This window comes from Stegodyphus dumicola, chromosome 9 (assembly GCF_044657685.1).
Source record: "Stegodyphus dumicola isolate Sdum_Otavi_A_Nest chromosome 9, ASM4465768v1".
NCBI lineage: Eukaryota > Metazoa > Arthropoda > Arachnida > Araneae > Eresidae > Stegodyphus > Stegodyphus dumicola.
In genome coordinates this window covers 166,966,796-166,988,508 of record NC_140776.1, presented here as the reverse complement: position 1 = coordinate 166,988,508, position 21,713 = coordinate 166,966,796, and the positions used below count along the sequence as shown (strand labels likewise).

Below are 21,713 nucleotides of genomic sequence, written 5' to 3'. Positions count from 1 at the left end.
GCGTGTTAACTGTGCTTTACTGTATTTTCTCTTTTAATATATTCACTTTTCAGATGCATCGTAGTCTATTCTTTCAAAAGAAATGCAATTTAAATAAATAAAATAAAATCCTGAAAAATTTATATTAATAAATATATTTAAAATGCTCAGTTCGAATGAATAAATAGAAAATTTTAAAATAATTATCTGAAAAGACAGTGCAACACAAACAATTAAAATAAAAGTCTGAAAATTTAAAAATTACCTAAAACAACAACTATGGCAAAGAAGGAAAAAAAAAAAAAAAAAAAATTACAAAGAAAATTATCTGAAGAAAATAAATGATGCACCTTTTATTGAAACTACCCAAATCGAATGGGTAAATAGAAATTTTTAAAACAGTTATTCGAAAGAAACCATGCAACTTAAACAATTAAAATGAAATTCGAAAAGAAAAAATTACTTGAAGTAATAACAGTTATAATTAAATATATAATATAAAGAACATTATTTGAAAAAAGGAACGATTGTGACTTTCTTCCGCTCAAGGGAAAGGAAAATAGGTTACCATATATTAAGAAGTTCGTCAAGTAAACTATTCTTCCTGCAAACTGAAAAAAAAAAAAAAAAAAAAAAAGCACAAACATAAATTTGTGAATTTCTCTGTAAATTTCCCAACAAATTTAACAAAATTTCATATTTAGGCATAATTTGAGTCGTAGAATCGAAATATGGAAAAAAATTGGTATGTTATTTCAGAAAAAGTCCAATTTTGTGTCAAAATAACTGTGTTAGAATAGAGCTACAGTTCACTCCTGATTATCCGCAGAATAGGGTGGTGCGGCCGCCGCGGATAACAAAAATCGCGCATAATCCGAAAAAAGCTAAAACCGGGTATAGCAAAAGAGAAAACAGTCATTCCAACTTTGAAAAATTGTTTTATGTACAATAAAACGGAAAATAAACAGCAGGAAATGTTTAACTAATGCTTAATATTTTAGTATATCACTCAAAACTAACCTAAAATGCATTTTGTTAATGAAAACAGAAAAGTGCTTTGTTGGAAGCATTTTCTCTTGATCTGAGATTGCATTTTTCGTAGCATAAGTTTCTTGGCCAACTCTGTGTCGTCTTGTTCTTCCAAATAGCTCAGTAATCCGTCTTCACAATTTCATCATCTATCAAGTGTTCGAAGTCAGGTTCGTTGACGTCACACTCCAACCACTCGTTAATGTTTTCAGCATCGATGTTCTCACCACCCGGAACTGTTTACATTATATCGGGGGGGTTAAATTAATCAATGGGCAAATTTTCTATCCTTGTGGCTTTAAAAGATCTCTCTCTTTTTTTTTTTTTTTTTTACTTTCCAATGACAAAAAGTCTAAGTTTATGTTCACCGGTAGCATTACATTAAGACATGATAGTGATCCTTTCCTTGCTGCTTTTATGACCCGCTGCTTTACTTTCACTTTCAGATGCTAAAGTGTGAGTGGGAAGATATTTCCACAAAAGTCCCGATTTGTCGGCATTGTAAATATGTTCAAAAGATAGCTGTTCTTTTAAAACAAATTCTTCAAATTCATGGTGGAAATCGTCGGCTGCTTGTTATTCACCACTAAGTTTCTCCCAATGAAGTTCAATTTCTCGAATTCCATGTCGCTACTTAGAACGAGTCAACTAGCCAAAAGACGCATCAAAAGAAATTTAACTCGGACTGGTTCGCAAACACTATTAGGCTTAAACTAACAATGCCGAGTGAAAGGAAGTGGATGTGTCAGTAAGATTAAGATGAGAAAGGGTGGTGAAGCGAGCACTGCAAGGGTGAGTAATCACTTACTCATCATAGGGGCCGAGGGTAAGGTTCCGAGAAGGCCTGGGATATTTTTGCCATAAATAAGCACGATGTTTAGTAAATTTAACATTTCACTCAGTTTTGTGAACATTTTTATTTTCTTTGCTTTACGCTTGGGGGGGGGGGAAACTTTATGTCATGCGCGGATAATCCGCTCTGTGCATAATTCGCCTACGAATAATCGGGAGTCTACTGTATATATAAATGTAATATATATCCTAAGTCGCGCTTTTGAGACATGAAGAACACAATTTGAATTTTGTGAATCGGCTCAGCCGAAAAGGCAGATATAGAACTGTCCCCCCCCCTTTTTTTTTTTTTTTTTTTTTTTTTTTGCGCAGTGTACATAGGTTGACACCATACTATGTCATCTTAGATCAGGAACAAAGGAGGACAATTATGCATAGCAGCACAGAGGTTTTGCAGTGCAAGAGAAGTTATGAAAATGAATGACATAATTGCACGCGAAGCAGCATTTATATTAGGCAGGTACATATATGTACAGCCAAGCACAATTGGTTAATTTTAGGTTTTAGTTCTCTTTGCAAGCCGTTTATATAACGGTCATATGATCTTGGAGAGATCTCAAATTTGGGAGAAAAGATGAACTTAGGGGATGAACACCAAATTTAGAATAGTCATTCTGAGGCTGCCAATTATTTCTCAGTGTAGTAGCCATCATATTTTATTATATCTTACATATATATATCTATATAAGGTATAATAAATATATATATATGTAAGATAAAAAAATATGAAAGCAAACTTCTAAATTTAATTCACTATAACCTCTTTTATTTTCTATTTCATTTGGAAACTTCATCTATCTGTCCTAAAAATAGCACTTAAGTCGAAACTGCATCATTTAAATTAATCATGCGATCTTACGTAATCCTTAATGCAGATGCCTCTTGCCAATCACCGAATTGCAAACCAAAACTTTTCTCTTCGTGTGCTTCCATCTTGCATAACTATGCACTTCAGCTTTGCTCTCTACTCTGCTAAGATGTAATTTCGCTGGCTTGCTTTCCATCTCAACAATATCAAAAATGTAAATCTTCTGTGGAAAGCCACGACTAGAGTGCCAAGTGATTGTGGCAACAAATTATCAATTGCAAATGAAAATGGAATTAAAATTGCCACGACTGCCAAGTTCTTTAGATACTATGCAATCAAAATTCTTGTTCAATATGGATCTAAGCACAATTCGACAGTGTTCCGGCTTTTCCTTGTGCTCATAATATAGCGTAGAAGTGCTGATCCATAATGACTAGGAAATTGGAGGCGAATGCAGGTTTAAATCTTCATTTTTTATTTTAGCAAACATGTTGCGGTGAAAATCAAGTTGGCACATTGATTGTACCTATTCCAAGAGATTTTACATTTTAGATAAATTTGCAATAAGAAAGAAAAAGCAGACAGTCTGCAGTGTGGCCAGGCCAAAGCATAGAAAGCAAGTGCGTAATGTTCAGGATGAAATCTAAGTCAAACTGAGCTAGTTTTGGTTTTCAAAGCATTCTGATTGGACAGTCAATATTGCTGTAAAATTATTATTGGCTGGCTGAGTTTTAGTTCCATTTACATCATCATAATTACGTAAGAATCATATGGCATAGAATAGTCTCGAAATGACGCAGTACAGAGAGGGGTTACTATTTTTAGAATAGAGAAGGGAAATTTACGTTGCTAATTTAATCTTTTTGGCCTACTGAGCTTTCAACGATTTTGTTGACTTTTATTTTAAACATTGTAAAAGATTTCTTTATACATTTTTATACTTTTGTATTTACTTTTTTTTGTGTGTTTTTTTTCCTCTTTGTGTATGATTTCATTGTATTATTGAAAACTGATGTTATTACTTACAATTTTGCCTTTTTTACTTACGATTTGCATGTCTCGTGTAATACTTTGTGGTGCACCAGGATTTATTTTTCTTTAAATAAATAAAACATAAATAATTTAATCTTTTACATATTCATTATTTTTCTTACATATATGTATATATGTAATTATATTTAGGCTTGAACTGTTTTTCGCTTTGTATATTTATTCATTTATTTAATATACATATAATGTTGTTATTTTTTTTTAAATACTCAGACCTATTGCTTTGATGCTTTATAAAAAATTGTGATACTTTTCAAGGACATTCTTAGCATTAAGGGGAATGTAATTGCAATAAAGTATCCAGCGAATAATATACCTTTCTTAATAAATCTTTTGACCACATTTAATAATGCAGGAGGAATTGTCTGCATTTGAGTGCTGAAAAGAACCAGAACTGCATTTGTCATTTACATATTTACCATGAATTATTAACCATGCAGAATTAATCATTTCTTTTATTAGTAGAGGCTGACTGTATATGCCAAAAGGTTTTGCTTCAAATCCAAGAAAAGAACTGAATATTCAGTTTTTTTTCTCCTCTTAGAGTGTAATACACATCTATCTGTGATTCATCCGAGATGATATTCTTTATGATGTCATGTTGAAATGATCAAAAGAATCTTGTGTTCTTTTTAAGTTCTCATGGGATAGTATTTTGTACTTGGGGAAAAGAAGCTAGGCATAATTTCATATTTCTCTGATTTTAAGATGCATGTTTTTCCCCCATATGGATGTCTTTAAAAATGGAAAGCATCTTTGAGTAATAGATTTTTCCTAATCTTAAACAGATATATTGTCATTAATAAATCAAACATAATTTAAGAAAGAAATGTTTGCTAGATGTGTTTGAATTTTGTTATTTCATTTATTTTATTTTATTAAAATGAAAAATCTTCCCCTCCTCCCTTGATAGTGATACTGAAGTTAAAGAGAGGTGTGATAAAATAATGGTATCTTAGAATGGAAGAAAAATATTGCGTATTCCACTTTTTGTTACCTCTAAGTATGCTTGTACTCATAAGTGTAGATATTTATGTTTTTGTAGATGTTGATCAAAAAGTCTTTCCCTAATTATTTTGTATAAATTTTATGCCACCGCATACTGTAATGATACATAAATGCATACATATATTTAGCAGGTTGGTATTTTGTTAAAGAACAGGGTTCGTACGGTCCTTAAAAGTCCTTAATTTTGGCCAAAAGGAATAAACGATCCTTAATTTTGCTCATTTGACATTTCTTATTATTTCTAATGATTGCCATTCTAAGTGTGAATTACGATTTCTCATGAATATGGAATTAAAATTACACAGCTCTTAACTAATCTGTTGGCGGATTTGCATTGCAAACGATTAAAAAAAACAATTAGCTACCCGAACGAAAGTATCGGTGTCTGATTGGCTATTCACGCAATCTTTCGAAACAGGTGTTATCCATAAATTTAGGCAGACTGTGACGAAAGCGTGAAGCTGGAAGTTCTTTAAGAGGCGAAAGTGATGATGAAGGTGCTCGAGAAAAAAAAAGGGAGGGGGGAGATTCTGAAAATATTTGCCAAAACTAGAGCAATTCCAACCTGGAAGGCCACAACCCTTCCGACGCCAATAGGAACGAGATGCCTGGAAAGTGCATTTTCAATAAACTGTGGCTTCATCAAGCTGACTACAAAGACTGGATATTGATGGATGGCAATCCTTAAATGTGGTCTTTGTCTGAAACAAATTGAAATTTCTAGAATGGGAGAGTCAGCACTGAAAATTCACATTAAAATTAAGTTTCGTTTTATCATTTCAATTTGTTTTTACACGGTTTTGCTTAGCTTAATTTCTGTGTTTGTTTCAATTAAGCCATAAATTAATTTTTTATCACCTTCTACGGAGTTTATTCTCTTTTGCACATACTATATGTATGGGATATCGGGATTATGAGTTTATTTCTGCAGAGGGTCTGTTATCGATTTCGCGGGAAATCTGTTGGCTCCATTTCGATTTTAGGTCGCCAAGGGCAAAATCGGTAACGCTAGCTGAGAAAAAGTGAAGTTCGGAAATACATTTTGAAGCTTCAATAGACAATTAAGTATTTGGTTTAAACCTATGTTTTTGATAGTAATGCATAATTTTTGCTAATGGCGATACAATTATTAGTTGAAAATAACTAATTAAAATTTTTTAAATATTTTTAAAGCTGAAAACAACTAATTGAAACTAATTTTCCTGAATTAACTAGACGCAAAATTAACTTTCATGAATTACTAAAGTTATTGGGTAGAAGTTTAACTGAAAATATACATTCCGTATTATATATATATATATATATATATATTTATACAGTGTACAAAGTCCGAGGTCTGGACTCGTCGGGACTTCGGCGATCCTAGATTTGAGATTTTTCCGGATATTAGATCATTTTAAATCTACTAAGATGGCACGTAGAAATTATAAAATTGAAAATATGAAATCGTGATTTATGAAATAATGAAGCATTTATGATTTAAAGGGTATCAAAATTTACCAAAGAAAAGAGCTTAATATTTATATGTTTACTTTAATAAACATTTCTTTCAATGTGAGTTGTTTGATTTGTTTTCTCTGCTAATACTTTAGACTAATACTATAGACATATAATTTCTTGTTCAGTTATTAAGTTCCATTGTTCAAGTCCTGTAATTGCTGTGTCGAGAATTCCGAATAACTTGTCAATCAAAATTTTTTCTCGTTCAGTAACCTCTCTGTTACTTTCTTCACTATCGGTAGCTGTATTTTCTGGATTTAGAACCATACTACAGATTCCGCCCTCCGTTAATTGATTGATGATTGGGCATTGTCATTGCAATGAAAAACTTCTGTTTAACTTCGCTAAATTCTGCCGCCTGGTGCGGCCATGCGAGCTCTGGAGCTGGTTCTGGCTTTATGTGAATAACAAATCAGTTATTCTTAATTCAAATAGCACTAAATATAATCGTTTGTCCTATGAGTATCATTAACAAAATCTATTTTTAGCATAAGGAAAGAAATTTCTGCTAAATCTCCCCTTGTCAACATTTTAGCGCATTAAATTTAAATCTGTAATCGTATAATACTCTGTTATTTGGCATCGCTGCATGATTCATCACTCAAGTTGTCATTCGTTGATAAACATGCGGTGATGAAAGCAAAATACAATAAATAATGATTCGCGATTTCGGCATCAAGGATATAAAATATTAGTTGGTGTAAAATTAACAAATGTTTCGGTTTGAGATTATGCCAAGCAGATACGCAGCTATGGAGTCAAGTTACTAATCACACAAATTTATGCTAAAATAATTATTTCTTCAATAATGAGATATTTTATTTAGCACCAAACTAAGATTAAGAATCGGATTTCTGGCATTTTTTTTATGATGAGGGAAAAAATCTAATGCGCAATTGGTTGGTGGTGGCTTTGAGGTCCAGATTTTAGATCATTCCAGATATTAGATGTCCGGATCTCGGACTTTATATATATATATATATACATCTTTCAAAATATAACTTACCAGTATGGATTCACTCTTTTAAAATAATTCTACTTTAATTAAACTTAGGAGATAATATAATCAATTAATCTATATTGTTTAGGAAATAAATTATATATATATAGTAAAAAATGTATATTTTCACTATTCAAGTATTCACTGTGACAAGTATTCTTATCTTGTCACATGAACAGGCCTCTGTGGAAAGGGGCTTCTCTGTAAATAAAGCAATTGAATTTGAAAATTTAAGTGACTCATCATACATTTTTCAACGCACAGTATTTGATTACATAAAATTTTCTGGAGGTGTTCTTAATATCGAAATTAATAAAGAAATGAGATCAGCAGCAGCTTCTGCAAGAAGTGGAGTTCGTTATTTAGAAGTTCAGTATTTAGAAGAACAAAAATCTTTAACTAAATCTGAAAATTCAAAGAGGAAAAGAAATATTATTGAAGAAGAAATTGATTATATGAAGCAGAAGAAAAACTTTCCTCAAAGGGACATTAAAGACATTAATGAAGAAGTAGATGCTTTAGCAGATAAAGCTGAGACCATCAGGAACATTGATTTGTTTATCAAAGCAAATGAACTTAGAAGAATAGTTAAAGAAAAGGAAGATTTCAGATTTAAAAAAAGCACAAATGTTTTGTATCTTTTATTGTACAGTTTATTATTCTAGTATCTTTCAAAAAACCAAGGAAATAAATTGTATGTTTACAAATCAGTTATTTTAATCTGCAAAATATTCTTACATTGTGATTATAATAGTAGTTGACTATGTTTAAATAAATATCAAATAAGTTAAATAATAATCATGTAAATCTCTAAAATAGTGACTGTTATTAGTGTAAAATACACTTATACATGTTTTTCAAGAAATTATGTTCCTCATTTAATGTTATCTACTTCATAACTTGTAGGGAGTTAGTTTAATTTTCAAAATTGTTTTATGGTAAGTATTAAGTTGAATTTAATAATAGTGCATAATACACACTTCTGTTAGTTTTTTAAAGTGAAATTACAAGCATGAAGTCGGTTGTATGGATAATTGCTTTATTCTATTCATTTTTTTGTTTCCTGATAGGTCCTTAATTTTTTCTTTGATGGTCCTTAAAAGTCCTTAATTTTCATATAAGGAAATGTGTACGAACCGTGAAGAATAGTTTAATAGTGATATATGTGGTATTTTTAGTATTATCAAATCTCTGTTAGAAAATGTCATAAATACTGGCTCATTTTCAAAAATATTATCTCTTGGTTTGCATTTATATGTTAATTGATTGGTATCTTTTTTAGTATGTTCTTTCTGTTCAACAAGATGAAGCTTTGCTGAAAGCCTATATAGTAGAATGGAGAAAGTTTTCTACTCAGTGCAGTTATTTGCTTATGCCATTTTCACATTTGGAAGCTGCAGTAGCTGGCAAATTCCCTTCATTTAAGAGGAATGGAATTCGAAAGGTTGTTGATATTTAATTTTTGCTTTTTCTGAAATCTGTCAAAGTAAGTTTACAAGTAAGTGTATATTTAAAAACATTTGTTGCTTTTGTATTTACAGGCACTGCTGGAGAGATGGAATCAGAGTATTTTTTCGAACATCAAGCATAGGCTTCAAAATAGTGCAATGAAACTTGTCCATGCTGAGAGAACTGGAGAGGTTATTGATTCACAGTTGGTGATAGGAGTTAGAGAATCATATGGTATTATTATTATTTAAAAATGAACTTCAAAGCTTAAATGGATTTTTTTGTGATATACTTTATTTTATTCAGAAATATAGGTGAAAAAAAGATTAAAAAATTTACGCTACTGAATTTCTTGCTTGTAAACTGTTCAGGATTTGAAATAAAAAACCTAAAAATGAGCTACATGTTCTTTCCCCCTTTCTTTTTCTGGCTAGGGATTTTATTATGATAATATTATCCTTATTTTCAGAGCAAATGAAGTACAGAGGTCAGCAGAATTGGATATTATGAATTAAATAGTTTTTCTGTGATGCAGTATATACATACCATAGTTACTCTGTATCCCATTTAACCTATTAAGTTTACTGCTTGAAAACGGAGAGGTAAAAATATGCAATGTATGCTGTTTCTAAAGATATATGGCGTGAGTCATAAATATATTTCGCTGAAAAGCACACATAAATACACAATAATACTATTGCATTATATATTTCATAACTTATCAAATAACTTATCAATTTGAATAATATTCTTATTATTTACACAAAATAAGTTTCCGTTTGTGCATATATTTTATATTGTTACTGTTAATAAGAAATTGTTAAATCATATGCTGAAAAAAATCTGGGGGGAATACAGAAATATGTAAACGTACAAAGTCCGAAATCTGACGTTCATTATCTGGAACGATCTAAAATCCAAACCTCAAAACCAACAACAACGTTTTTCTTGTAGGCTTTACACATGCGCATTTGATTTTCCCCCTTTCGCGTGTAATAAAACATCTGGAAAGTCCTTATTCTTAATTTCACTTCAGCACTAAATAAAATACCTTGTTATTGAAGAAACAATCATTTTAGCATAAATTTGTACGATCAGTAATTTGGCTTCGTTGCTGCATATCTGCTTGGCACGCATCTCAAACTTAAACATTCCACATAGATACATCGCTGATCTGACGTCAACCTGGCGAATCAGTATTTATTATACCTTCCTTTCACCACATGTTTATCAAAACATGACAACTTGAGTAATGAATTATGTAGCCATGCCTAAACAATTTTTTTTTATGTTAGTAATTGAATAATAAAGGAGTATGGTAACTTTTTATGCTCACATTATGCTTGGCGATAATTACAGATTTAAGTTAAATGCACTAAAAATTGTTGACAAGGAAAAATTTACCAAAAATTTCTTTCCATATAAATAAATTTTGTTGATAATACTCATAAACCCAATGATAACATTTAGAGGTATACTAGACCGCCAGTCCCAGAATGGCTGCTTTTGTACTAGACTGGCAATCCCAGAATGGCTGCTTTTGTTAACTGGATGAGTTCAATTTACTCGGGTAAGAGGAAGAAAAAGGAAAGGTTCCGGAATGTCTTGCAATGGAAAGAGTTTAGATTGCGGAATGGCTTTTAGTGGGCATTAGAGATACACTCGCTGGCTTTTTCCTAAACCGTGGATGGAGTTTCACTGTGTATTTTTATGCTCTGTGTTTTATTGAACATTTTGTTCAAGGACGGAATAATTTTTATCAATTCATGAAACAAAAATATTTTGAAGAGAAATACCTTTTGAAATGTAAAATTTACGCATTGTATGCTTATTTAAAATTTTCTTAAAGCATAACGTTTTGGGGAAATTACATATTCTTGTTTATTCCAACAAAATCTAATATTTACTAGAACTCTTTATTTCGGTAAAGTAACTGAGTATTACATGAAGTTACAATAAGTAACTGTAAAGTGTTTATTTACTTGAGGTATTGTAGAAAATTGTAACAGTAAATTTTTGATATTTATAATATTCACCGATAATATGATAGCAACGAAACATAGTTATTTAACTTTTTTTTTTTTTTTTTTTAAATCTGGTACACAAACTAAATAATGTGTTTCAGTATGATATATTTTGATGGAGCTTTAAAAGGCCTGTCTTTATATGAAAAGAGTATTGTAGCCACTTGTGAAAGAACAATTTAGTTTTAATTCCATTTTGTATAAAGAACAAGTAATATTTCTTTCCACATCTTATTTAAATTTAGCGCAGAATTTTTAAAATTAGGTAATCAAAATTAAAAAAGAGCAGACGATCAATGAAAATAAGACTAATAAATATTATATTCATACTAACAAAATGCTAGCTGTACTCACAAAGCACAAGCCGGAAATGATGTAGCATCACCTTTTTCTCTCATCCCTACTTTCAAGTATCATACCTACAAATCTTGGACTGTAATCCAAAATTCCAGAAAAAAAAAAAAAAAAAAAAAAATCATTCCGAGTTTGAGCCTCTTCTTAGGGCTATTTGAATTAAGAATAACTGATTTATTATTCATATAAACCCAGAACCAGTGCCAGGGCTCGTATGGCCACGCCGAGTCGCAGAATTTAGGAACCACAGGCTGCATCAGGTGGTAAGATATCTAGCGCCAGCTGTCAATAAGACTTAAATATATGTGGGAATTTATTTATTCAGAACTCTGATAAGCCAAGCATGTGCAAGAAATAGACATAAGTATAATAAATAACTAAACTAATACAATTCAGGCTTAATTGTCACAGTGCGCAATAGAAGCGAGATAAAATTTAACGGAACAACTTGTCATTAGTCGCCAAGCGCATGATGCATAGCCAAATATGTATAGTGAAGGATAGCTAAATTTGATGATGATAGCCACTAATTCTAAAGGTTTTTGGATATTGCAAAACAAAGGTGAAATTTTACAATTAACAGATTTTTGTAAAGAAATTTAGAGAAGCAGTAATAAATGAAGATGATATAAAAGAAGTTTTTCATTGTGATGACAATGCTTCTCAATCATCAATCAATTAACGAATGGCGAAATCTGTAGTATGGTTCTAGATCCAGAAAATACCATGGTGATAGTGAAGAAATAGTGATAGATATAAGTGAAGAAAGAAAGTGATAGTGATAGTGAAGAAAGTGACAGAGAAGTTACTGAAAACGAGAAAATTTCGATTGACAAGTTAGTCGGAATTCTCGAAACAGCAGTTACAGGACTTCAACAATGTAACTGAACAAGAGATTATGCCTGTCTACAGAGTTAAAGAGAAAGTATTAGCACAAAAACAAAGCAACTTAAACAATTTACATTGAAAGAAATGTTTAATAAGATAAACAAATAAATATTAAGTTTAATTTTTTTTTTAAAATTTTGATACCCTTTAGATCATAAATAGTTCATTATTTCATAAATCGTGATTTCATATTTTTAATTTTATAATTTCTACATGCAGTCTTATTAGATTTAAACTGCTGTTCTAATATCTGGAAAAATCCCAAATCCAGAATCTCCGAAGTCCCAAAGAGTCCAGATTTCGAACTTTGTACTATATATATATATATATGTGTGTGTGTGTGTGTGTGTATAGGCTGTTTTTTCTAAAGCTACTATAAATTTTGAGTCTACAAAAATAACATTTAGCATACAAATGATGACTTTTTATTTGTGTTATAGATCTCACAAATTCATTAAAAAATATGCATTAAATTATGGTTTCCCCCAAAGCTGTCGTGATCACAAAAAATTTCAAATGATATAGAATTAAAGAAGACAAAGCATGTTCCAAATCTGAATGTTTTTGTTTCTTTTAAAGTGATTTCTGTTGCTATTTGAGGGATTATATTTGAGGGAAAAATACTATTATATTTGAGGGAAAAACATTTCACCAAAACATAAGGGTAGGGGACATAGTTGACAATATTCACTTCTCTTGGTTCTGAGAGTGTTCAAAATTATAGACATTTTTTATTTGAGATAAATTTTTTGCAGTGCTCTTTATTAATTAAAAATAATTATGTCTGACACTATTGTACACTGGTATGCAAAATTTAGTAACAAATTCATTTTTCAACATACAGCTGTGAAATTATTGATGAGTCTCTGAATTATTGATGAGTCATTGAAACCATTGCAGTTAGGACTGCTCATATCCGTCACTAAGGCTGTTTGGTTTGCTGTTGTCTGTCTTGATCAGACAATTGTGCTGTGCTACCTTGTACCAATGCCATTTAACGCCGTTTCTATTCATTCTATATGGTATGCAGCCTATGAATTTTTTTTTTTTTTTTCCCTGCTGTACTTTCTACATTCTTTAAATGTAGTATTCTTTAAATGTATAAATAAGTATTCTTTAAATTAATTAGTATTCTTTAAATGTATAAATGTATAAATAAAGAATGTAGTATTCTTTAAATACTACATTATGCCTTTGTAGTATGAATTTCTTGTCTCCCAGTTGATTTTTTGTAGAACTGCAGCCAAAATTATAAACATTGCTTAAATTTTGCACACTAATATGTTTGTGAATTAAAAAATAATAATGAGGCACCTGATTAATCATTTTTTCTTTGTTAGCTCTTGATTTGGTTTCTCTTTTACTTCCTTGAAGTAGTCCACACATTTTTTTCTGATATCAGTTATTGGAAAATTATAAATGCCTTATTGAGATTTTATGAAAACTTCATTTATTCATTTTGTTGCTGAAATTTACTGATTCTGTAATTCTCTGCTATCATTAAGAATTTACCGATGAACATGCTATGTTAGATTTGTCATCATAGTATATAAACAATTATTTTGAGAAAAGATGTATTGAAATAAATTGATATATTAAATACAATTTCTAGAAATAATATTTAGTTGGAATTTTTCCTGTATTAGACTTAGCGGAGAGCTTAAAAGTCGAATCCAGGTTCCTTTCTTTCAGCTGTTCTTTCCACACATCTAAAACTGAATTCTTAAATAACTGCCAAGATTTCAGTAATGCATGTATTTAAATTTTCATGTAAAGTCAGCTTTGACTGTGCATGTATGAGATGTTGGTGGATTTAATGTTTTTTTTTTTTTTTTTTTTTTTTGTGTGTGTTTGTTCCAACAGTTGCCTTGTGCTTAAATGAAGATAAATATGAAATTTATCGAGATAATTTTGAAAGGGCATACTTGGATGCAACAGAAGCTTACTATAAAGCAGAAGCTCCTCAGTATTTAAAAGAATATGGTGTTATCAACTACATATGGTATGCTAATCAAAAATTAAAGGAGGAAGAGCAGCGAGCTGCTAAGTACCTTGAACTCTGTTCTACGTTACCAGTAAGGAATTTTTATAATGTATTCATGTTGTATTTTTGTAACGAATTCTCAGCACCCCTTTTTTAATAAACTGTTTAGTAATTTATATCGCAGTTGAAAAAGGTACATACGAAAAATTCCATGGACTTTTTTCACCCCCTTAAAAAAAAAAAAAAAGCAATTTTTTTGCCAGTAATGGAAAAGCCACTCTTCAAAAACATTTGGTTTTGTGTAATCTTGATCTTTAAACTAAAATTTAAAAAATTTTGTAAGTTCTTTTTTCCTACTCATTTCTTTTTCTCTTTTTTTGGGGGGGGGTCTTAGTTTAAGGGGGACTATTAAAACTTGAAACCTGCCCGCTACAAAGCAGATGCAGCAAAGTATTTAAAAAATATTAAATGTGAAATTAATGAAAAGTGGTAAGGGGCATGATACGGCACTTTAATACACTTGAAAACGTACAAGCAGTGGCATCACAATGTTCAGACTCGCAAAGGTACATGATGTGAGATTTCTGCTATTTAAATTTTGTATTCAGGTTCATCTAAGCTGGTTTCAAGATTTAGCGACTATTGAATGGGGAAAAGAACCATTAGATTCAAGTTACGAGAGAGTTATAAATTAGTACCTAGGAGAAGTTTGCGCACACAGCCATTTATCAAGACCAAAGAAAAAAATTGGATATGCTAACCATGTAGTTTAAAATTAATGAAAGCCTTTTAAGAAGGTAGAAAACCCGAGCAATGGATGTTGGGAAGAATTTGCTGGGAGAAAAACAAGTATTATATCATAAGAGTTCATAGTGAGAAAGTGACTACCCTTTTGCAAACAGTAAAAGAAAATATTGAAGAAGAATCTATGATTTATTCAGAAATGTGGAAGGGTTATATAACCTGATGAGTTAACAACTGCAAGATTTGAACATCTCGAAGTTAACCACCAATGTAATTTTGTAATGAATTCTAGAGTTTATACCAAAAACATTGAATGATCTGGGTTTCAGCTCAACTGCATAACAAAAACTCAATGGGGAAGCAACCACATGCTACCACTGAGATTCATCATATGGATGAATTTATTTAGTGTAGCTTTGTGGAGAAAAGGATACATTTGTTTCTGTCTTCAGTGCAATTAGAAATTTTTGGTCCATGCCAATGAGTATGCTTGGTGGGATTCTCTCCAACTTTTATGGTCAACGGAATTTTCTGTAAGTACCTTGAAAAATTGTTGTTTATTATGGAAAATTGTATACTTTAGTGTTTTGTATGTATAAGAGTGAAATATGAAAAATTTAACTGTAAGACTCGAAACTTTATCTTATAAAACAAAATATCAAATTCTAATTAAATGTTTTACTTTCTACAGGAACTTAGTATGAAGTTTCGTGTTAAAACCATTTCTATCAAATCCCCAAAATCACATTCCAGGATATATTTAAATTTTAGGTTATCTACAGCATGCATACATGAATTTAAAAGATGACCCTAGTTCCTAGGAGAGAAAGATTAATGATAATTATGACATGCAAGATGGTTTTTTTTTGGAATGAGTAAGCAAAAAATGAGCAATAAGCTTTCAAATTAGAGGACAAATTTAAGAAAGGGCTGTCATTAATTCCCATGTCCTTCCTAATGCTTGCCACTGTCCCTTTCTATATGTATGAGATGATGTTAAATAGTGCAGTTATAATATAAAATTTTGCTGCACTGTACAAGAGATTATTGCTCATATATTTTACAACAAAAATGTTCTGAATTTTCAAATTCAGTCAATATGACTTTAAATGTTTACAAATGTAATAAATTACAGAAATTTAAGTGCTGAAGGATTTTATACATGTGCCTAAAATTTGAAATCTTAGAAGAAAAAGTGTATGCAAAGAAAATATGCTTATTTTTCCAAATATAAAGATTATGGAAAAAAAATCTACCTCGCTTTAAAAACATTCTGAAGACATATTTATAATTTTTTAATTTATGAGAAAAGCTATCTATTTTTTTACGAATATCACAAATTTTTGGCACAGATTTTTTTGACACAAACTCAGCATTTTATTTTACACTATGTCACAAAAAAATATATGCACCCAATGAGCCACAATCACTAAACTCAGCAGGAATGTAGTCTGGGAAGAGATGTGCAAATGATTTAAATTTCAACACCAATGACACGAGGTTCATATTTGAAATGCACAGCCGGGAGAGTTTAACAGCATGATTGCTTGTGCCGTAGGGCTATTTAAACAAGTCTGTTGACTTGGATGGATGGTATTGTGACTAGAGATGCCTCTGAAATGGAAAACCATTCGGAGATGACTAGCCGATGCTGGCAGGGCCGGATTTACATATAAGCTACTCAAGCTATAGCTTAGGGCCTCCACTTTCTTGCCCCCCAAATTAAAGAATAATATATATAGTATTAAAATATATTATAACAGACTTATAAAGGGCCTCATATCTCAAATAGCTTAGGGCCTTATTAAGTCTAAATCTGGCTCAGGATGCTGGTATCGGCTGCCGACATCCATTGAGATGCCTACCACTGACCCCACATCAACTGAATTTTTGCCAGACTTGGGCAAGTCTTAGTGTGAAGAACTGGAAGTGTGTGATCTTCTTCAGTGATGAATCCTAATTCAGTCTGAATGCTGATGTATTGCACATGCATGTGGAGGTGGCCAGGCCAGCGGTCCGATCCTGCATTTGTTGTCGAGCAACATATGATGATGACAGAATGTGACAAGTGATTTGTTGGGACACACCATCACCTCTAGTCATCCTTCAGAATATTGTTACCACTTGCAGTTACGTGGAGGATATTTTGATGCTGGTTGTACTGTGTTATACTATCAAGTTGTCCAGGTGCCATTTATCAGCAAGAGAATGCTCATCTACATATTGTGTGATTCTCCCAACAACGTCTTCAACAATATGACATACTCCTGTGGCCTGTCAGGTCACCAGACCTCTCACCAGCAGAGCATGTTTAGGACATGCATGGAATCCTGTAATATTAGCGAATTAACTGCACATTTGTAAAGATTATGGCATGATCTTCTGCAGAGGTTCATAGGTGACGTACTTGGTTTGTTGTGACGCCATGTTTTGGCTTGTATAGCTGCCAGAGGTGGCTATACTACTTACTGATTTGTAACCTTTTTCATGCCATAACTTATTAATAAATGAGTTTTGTTTTGAATTTGTAATCACTTGTTTATCTCCTCAGACAGTACATGCCTGTTAAGTTTCATGATAGTAGTTTATTTCCTTCTCTGAGCATATATTTTTTTTTTTTTTTTTTTTTGTGAGAGTGTATATAACTAAATTGCTCCTTTAAATTTTTTACTGATATCACTATTAGAACTCTAAGGCTAGTTTTATGAATGTCATCAGCAAGAAATATCACACTGAAAAAGTTTCCCAGTATTTAATGTTCATTGCTTTGTTCTTTATATTCATGTAATTCAGGAAAGGTAGTTTGCAAACTGCTTTGAAATGTTAATTTTGATTGCTAAAATGTATGCAAAAATATTAAAAAAATTAAATAATATTAACGTAATGCTATTTTATGTGAAATTTTAAAAGTTATTCAAGGTTTCTTTAACTTATTAAAACCATTTCCTAATGTTTTCCATTTCCTAATAATTTTAGAGTATCAACAGTATGAAATGTCTCTTAATTCTAAAAAATATTAATAAAAATGAAATGGAACTTTTATTTTGCTGTCTTAACAAGCATTAAAATTTAAAATCATTGCTTTTTCCAAAACAAAATAAGACAGAACACACACACACAATCTGATCAAACATTTTTCAATTAATTCAAACTGTTTAGTATATATAACAAAAAGTTAAGTAATTCACAAATTGCTGTGAGATAACAAGAATTGCGTGAGTAATTCTAAAAAATTCTACTCAGTCAGTAATTCCACCAAACTTTGAGGGCAGTTGAAGACTGTGAAAATAGCTAGAGGAAGTGTTAGAGCAGGGTTCCCAACCCTATGCCTGTAGGCACCATGGTGCCTACCAATTGTTTAATGTGTGCCTGTCACTATACGATCACAATAAAAATGTTTTAATTTTGAATAAAATGTTTTCTCATTTTTAATGAAATAGAAATTGCGTCCATCACAGATACAACAAGGTTGCCACGCTACCTGGAAAACCGAAAAAAGTCAGGGAAATCGAAAATTGACCAAAAAAGTCAGGGAAAAATCAGGGAATTTAACAATTTTAGTCAAAATTTGAAAAAAATTAGGGAATTTCATAACGGCAATCCCCCCAAAACCGATTTTCGCACCAATGTTGACAGTGATCACGTTCTTGGGGAATTATGTATTGCGTGCTTGTCATTCGGGCAGCTGGCATAGAGCCAATTATTGCGGCGCTAACCAGATTGTCTTTCAGAAAGGCAAAGAAAGTTTCCAGTATCTTTGTTTCCAGTAACCTCTTGAATTCAGGGGCTCGCACAAAGAATCGTATGCACATGTGGAACGGAAGAAAGAGATGAAGTTATGCCTCGTGGTTAAGAGAGCACGTTTTTCTGTTTTCAGTTAAAAAGTCTGGTAAGTTAAATTTTGTAATCTTTTACATCTTATTAATTTTTTTTAATGTATGTTTACGTAACACTCTATCGTATTTGCTTTTTAAAATGATAAGAATTCATGCAGTGCATTTTTAAAGTTAAAAGAAGTTTATTGTTGCTTTTTGAATCATATTTTGTGCAGTATTAAACAAATCAAATTGAACTGTTTAGCTTTTCAACATCGTTGGTGGCATGTATTATGATTATTGGACTTTGAAATGACGCAAAAAAATCTGATACTTTATAATTTCATTAAAAAAATTGACTTTGTTTTGTAATTGGCAAAATATTCTTCTCCCCCTATTTTTTTTGGTTTTGTTTTGTTTTGTGTGTGTGTGTGTTCTGAATTCGGTTTTCCGTTGTTTCGATTTTTAAATAATTCGCATTTAAAATTTATTTTTGAGAAATAAACGACGATAAAACTTGTTGCCGAATTCAGAAACAAACAGTAAATATTAAAATGTTTGTCCCCTCTTTTTTTATACACTTCATGTTGTAAAAATCAGTAATCAATCCTGCTCTTGCTTGAAATTTCCAATTTTGCTGTGCCCTTCCTCCAAGCTCATACAAAACAAAATCTTTTAAACATTTTTCTTTTTTATAAATGCCTTGTTATTTTGGAGTAAATTAAACAAAATAATAACAAGTTATCTTGACTAACCATTCAATATAACTATATTTGGCAAAATACCGTTAATTATTGTAATTCACTTTTTAATCTTCAATTAATTTATTTAAATGTTATTCATATCATTTAATGTTGCTTCATCCTTCTAAATTTATTTCTTATTAGTTAATACTTTCAAATTTCAGGCAATTTTCTGTGGCATACTCGTGAAACTAATTCTGGCAGTATGATAACATACCATTACGAAATCTAGTGCACATATTTTTAACTTATGTGTGTTGCTAAATAAGTATAAAATACTTGAATTTATTTAAAAATATTAAATAGATTTCTTTCTTTTTTTAGCTGCAAAATATCTGAAAAAAGACATTTTTTAATCCAGGTTGGGCAGATTCTAGTCTCAATCCTCAGTGGAATCCATGGTTGCAACCTATCGAATTAGCTCCTAACATGGCAAGATGCACGTTTTGCCAACAAAATATCATGCTTAGTACCATGGGAAGGAAAGCAGTTACAAGCCACATAAACAGTGTAAAACATAAGAAAATCATTTTTGTGAAGATGAACTCTGAAAACTTAAAAAACTATTTCTCCATAGATAAAAGCAGTTCTGAAACACAGCAGTCTTCGGCACTAGTTGCTGAATCATCAAATTTAAACGCGTTCACACCTGAGGACAAAGTTTTTGCTGCGGAATTACTGTGGGCTATGAAATTTGTTTCTTCAGATGTTTCTTATAATGCATTTAATGCTGCTGCTGTTCTGTTCCAGAAAGTGTTTGATGACAGCAATAAAGCTAAAGCTATGACCCTGGGACATACAAAAATGTCATTTGGTTTAGCTCCATACTTCAAAAAGATGCTCATTTCTGATCTTAGAACACTGAATTTGTAATTTGCTTCAATGAAGCATTAAATAGAATTGTCCAGAGAGGCAAAATGGATCTTTTTGTTAGATTTTGGGACAGTGCGAGGAATGAAGATACCTCACATCAATTTTTTGGGGACATGTATCTGCCAATGACCTTCTGAGAAGTTTCTTTGAGGGAACCTCAGAGCTAGATAAAAAGAAATTGCTGCAAGTATCATTGGATGGACCAAATGTCAATCTTAAATTCCTCAGAGATTTGAAAGAAAATTTAGCAAATAATGATGCCTGCCATGTATTACATATTGGGTCCTGTGGTTTGCATGTTGTTCATGGTGCCTTTAGAGCTGGCCATAAAGGTACTGACTGGAATTTAAGTGCATTATTTAAAAATATGCATAGAGTATGTAAAGACAGTCTTGCTTGGCAAGCAGACTATATTGCCATCACTAACTGTACAACTTTTCCGTTGAAGTTTTGTGAAGTAAAATGGTGTGAAAACATACCTGTTGCTGAGAGAGCTATTGATATTTTTCATCATGTCAAAAAATATGTAGAATCATCCGAACTACCAAAAACTGTGTCATTCAAAAGACTGAGAGAAGCTGTTAAAGATAAGCTACTTTTGGCAAAAATCTCATTTTTTATTTCGGTTGCAGGAGTTAATTTACATCCATTTCTAAAGTCATTTCAGACAGCTGATCCTTTGTGCCCCTTTCTATATACAACTTTCCATAGTATGCTAAGTCATCTTCTCTCCAAATTTGTCAAAAGAGATATACTGCGAGAGGCAAAAGCTCCTGAAAAACTGATAAATATAGATATTCTGGATGAAAACATTTATTGTAATGTTGCAGATATAGATGTGGGTATTGCTGCTGGTGCGAGTTTAGCTAAAAGTGGAGTATCTGATCTTAACAAAAGAGAATTCAGAACTCGGTGCAGAACATTTTTGGTTAAGCTGGTATAAAAAATATTTGAAAGAAGCCCATTGAAATATAGCTTAGTTAAATACATTTCTTCATTAGATCCTAAGCTCATTACGTCTAATGAATTTTTATGTGAGAAAAGGATGGAGAGGTTATTGCATATAATATATGAAAGTGAATGGATAAATTCCACAGTTTCAGATAAATCAAAAATGCAGTTTAAAGAATTATTATTCAGAAGTAAGGGTGTTTGGAAAGACGCTTTTACTAATTATGCTTCAATGTGACTTGATCACTTTTATAAGGATTTGATTAATAACTCAGATTTTAAAGAACTTTGGAGTGTTGTAAAACTAGTTCTAATTTTATCACATGGCAATTCCACAGTAGAAAGTGGATTTTCAGTTAATAATGATATGTTGGTGGAAAATCTGCAGGAAAATTCTTTAACAGCAGTGCAAACTGTTTATGATGCTATAAAAGTAAATGGAGGTGTGATTAATATTAATGTAACTCCTTATATGTTATGATATGCCAGATCTGCTCGTGGTGCATATCACCGAGCACTCGAAGACAAAAAACTGTGTGATAATAAACATAAAAAATACTATTAGACAAAAGGAACAAGGCACAGATTAAAATTTTGGAGTCAAAAAAACAAAAATTGAGCAGAGATGTTTCTTCAATTGACTTGCAAATTGCAAAGTTAAA

The 21,713-nt window shown here is 31.5% G+C and overlaps 3 protein-coding genes across 16 annotated transcripts in view; 2 read left to right on the top strand and 1 right to left on the bottom strand.

Annotated features, from left to right (window-relative positions):
• LOC146995541 (E3 ubiquitin-protein ligase HECTD1-like) overlaps nucleotides 1-21,713 on the bottom strand; it is a 308,521-nt gene that overhangs the window by 197,524 nt on the left and 89,284 nt on the right. The window lies entirely within an intron of this gene.
• LOC146995543 (cullin-5-like) overlaps nucleotides 1-21,713 on the top strand; it is a 153,774-nt gene that overhangs the window by 114,063 nt on the left and 17,998 nt on the right. For 12 of the 13 annotated variants that reach the window (XM_085824311.1, XM_085824306.1, XM_085824312.1 and 9 more), the window contains 3 exons: nucleotides 8,509-8,670; nucleotides 8,768-8,909; nucleotides 13,805-14,016. In XM_085824311.1, the coding sequence (XP_085680437.1) occupies nucleotides 8,509-8,670; nucleotides 8,768-8,909; nucleotides 13,805-14,016 (516 nt within the window). Of the gene's footprint in view, nucleotides 1-3,301; nucleotides 3,581-8,508; nucleotides 8,671-8,767; nucleotides 8,910-13,804; nucleotides 14,017-21,713 lie in introns of those variants that run through there. The other variant, XM_085824319.1, reaches the window with a different exon arrangement.
• On the top strand, nucleotides 17,280-20,186 carry LOC118187755 (uncharacterized). Of its 2 annotated transcripts, none has more exons than XM_085824333.1 (2): nucleotides 17,280-18,558; nucleotides 19,589-20,186. In XM_085824333.1, the coding sequence occupies exon 2, from the start codon at nucleotides 19,657-19,659 to the stop codon at nucleotides 20,098-20,100; it is 444 nt and encodes a 147-aa protein (XP_085680459.1). In that variant the 5' UTR covers nucleotides 17,280-18,558; nucleotides 19,589-19,656; the 3' UTR covers nucleotides 20,101-20,186. The 2 variants fall into 2 exon arrangements, with proteins under 2 accessions (XP_085680459.1, XP_085680458.1); XM_085824332.1 differs by having other exon boundaries at nucleotides 17,285-18,558; nucleotides 19,552-20,186.

Coding starts and splice junctions, on each gene's coding strand:
- LOC118187755 (XM_085824333.1), top strand. CDS start 19,657: ATGGCAAGATGCACGTTTTGCCAACAAAATATCATGCTTAGTACCATG.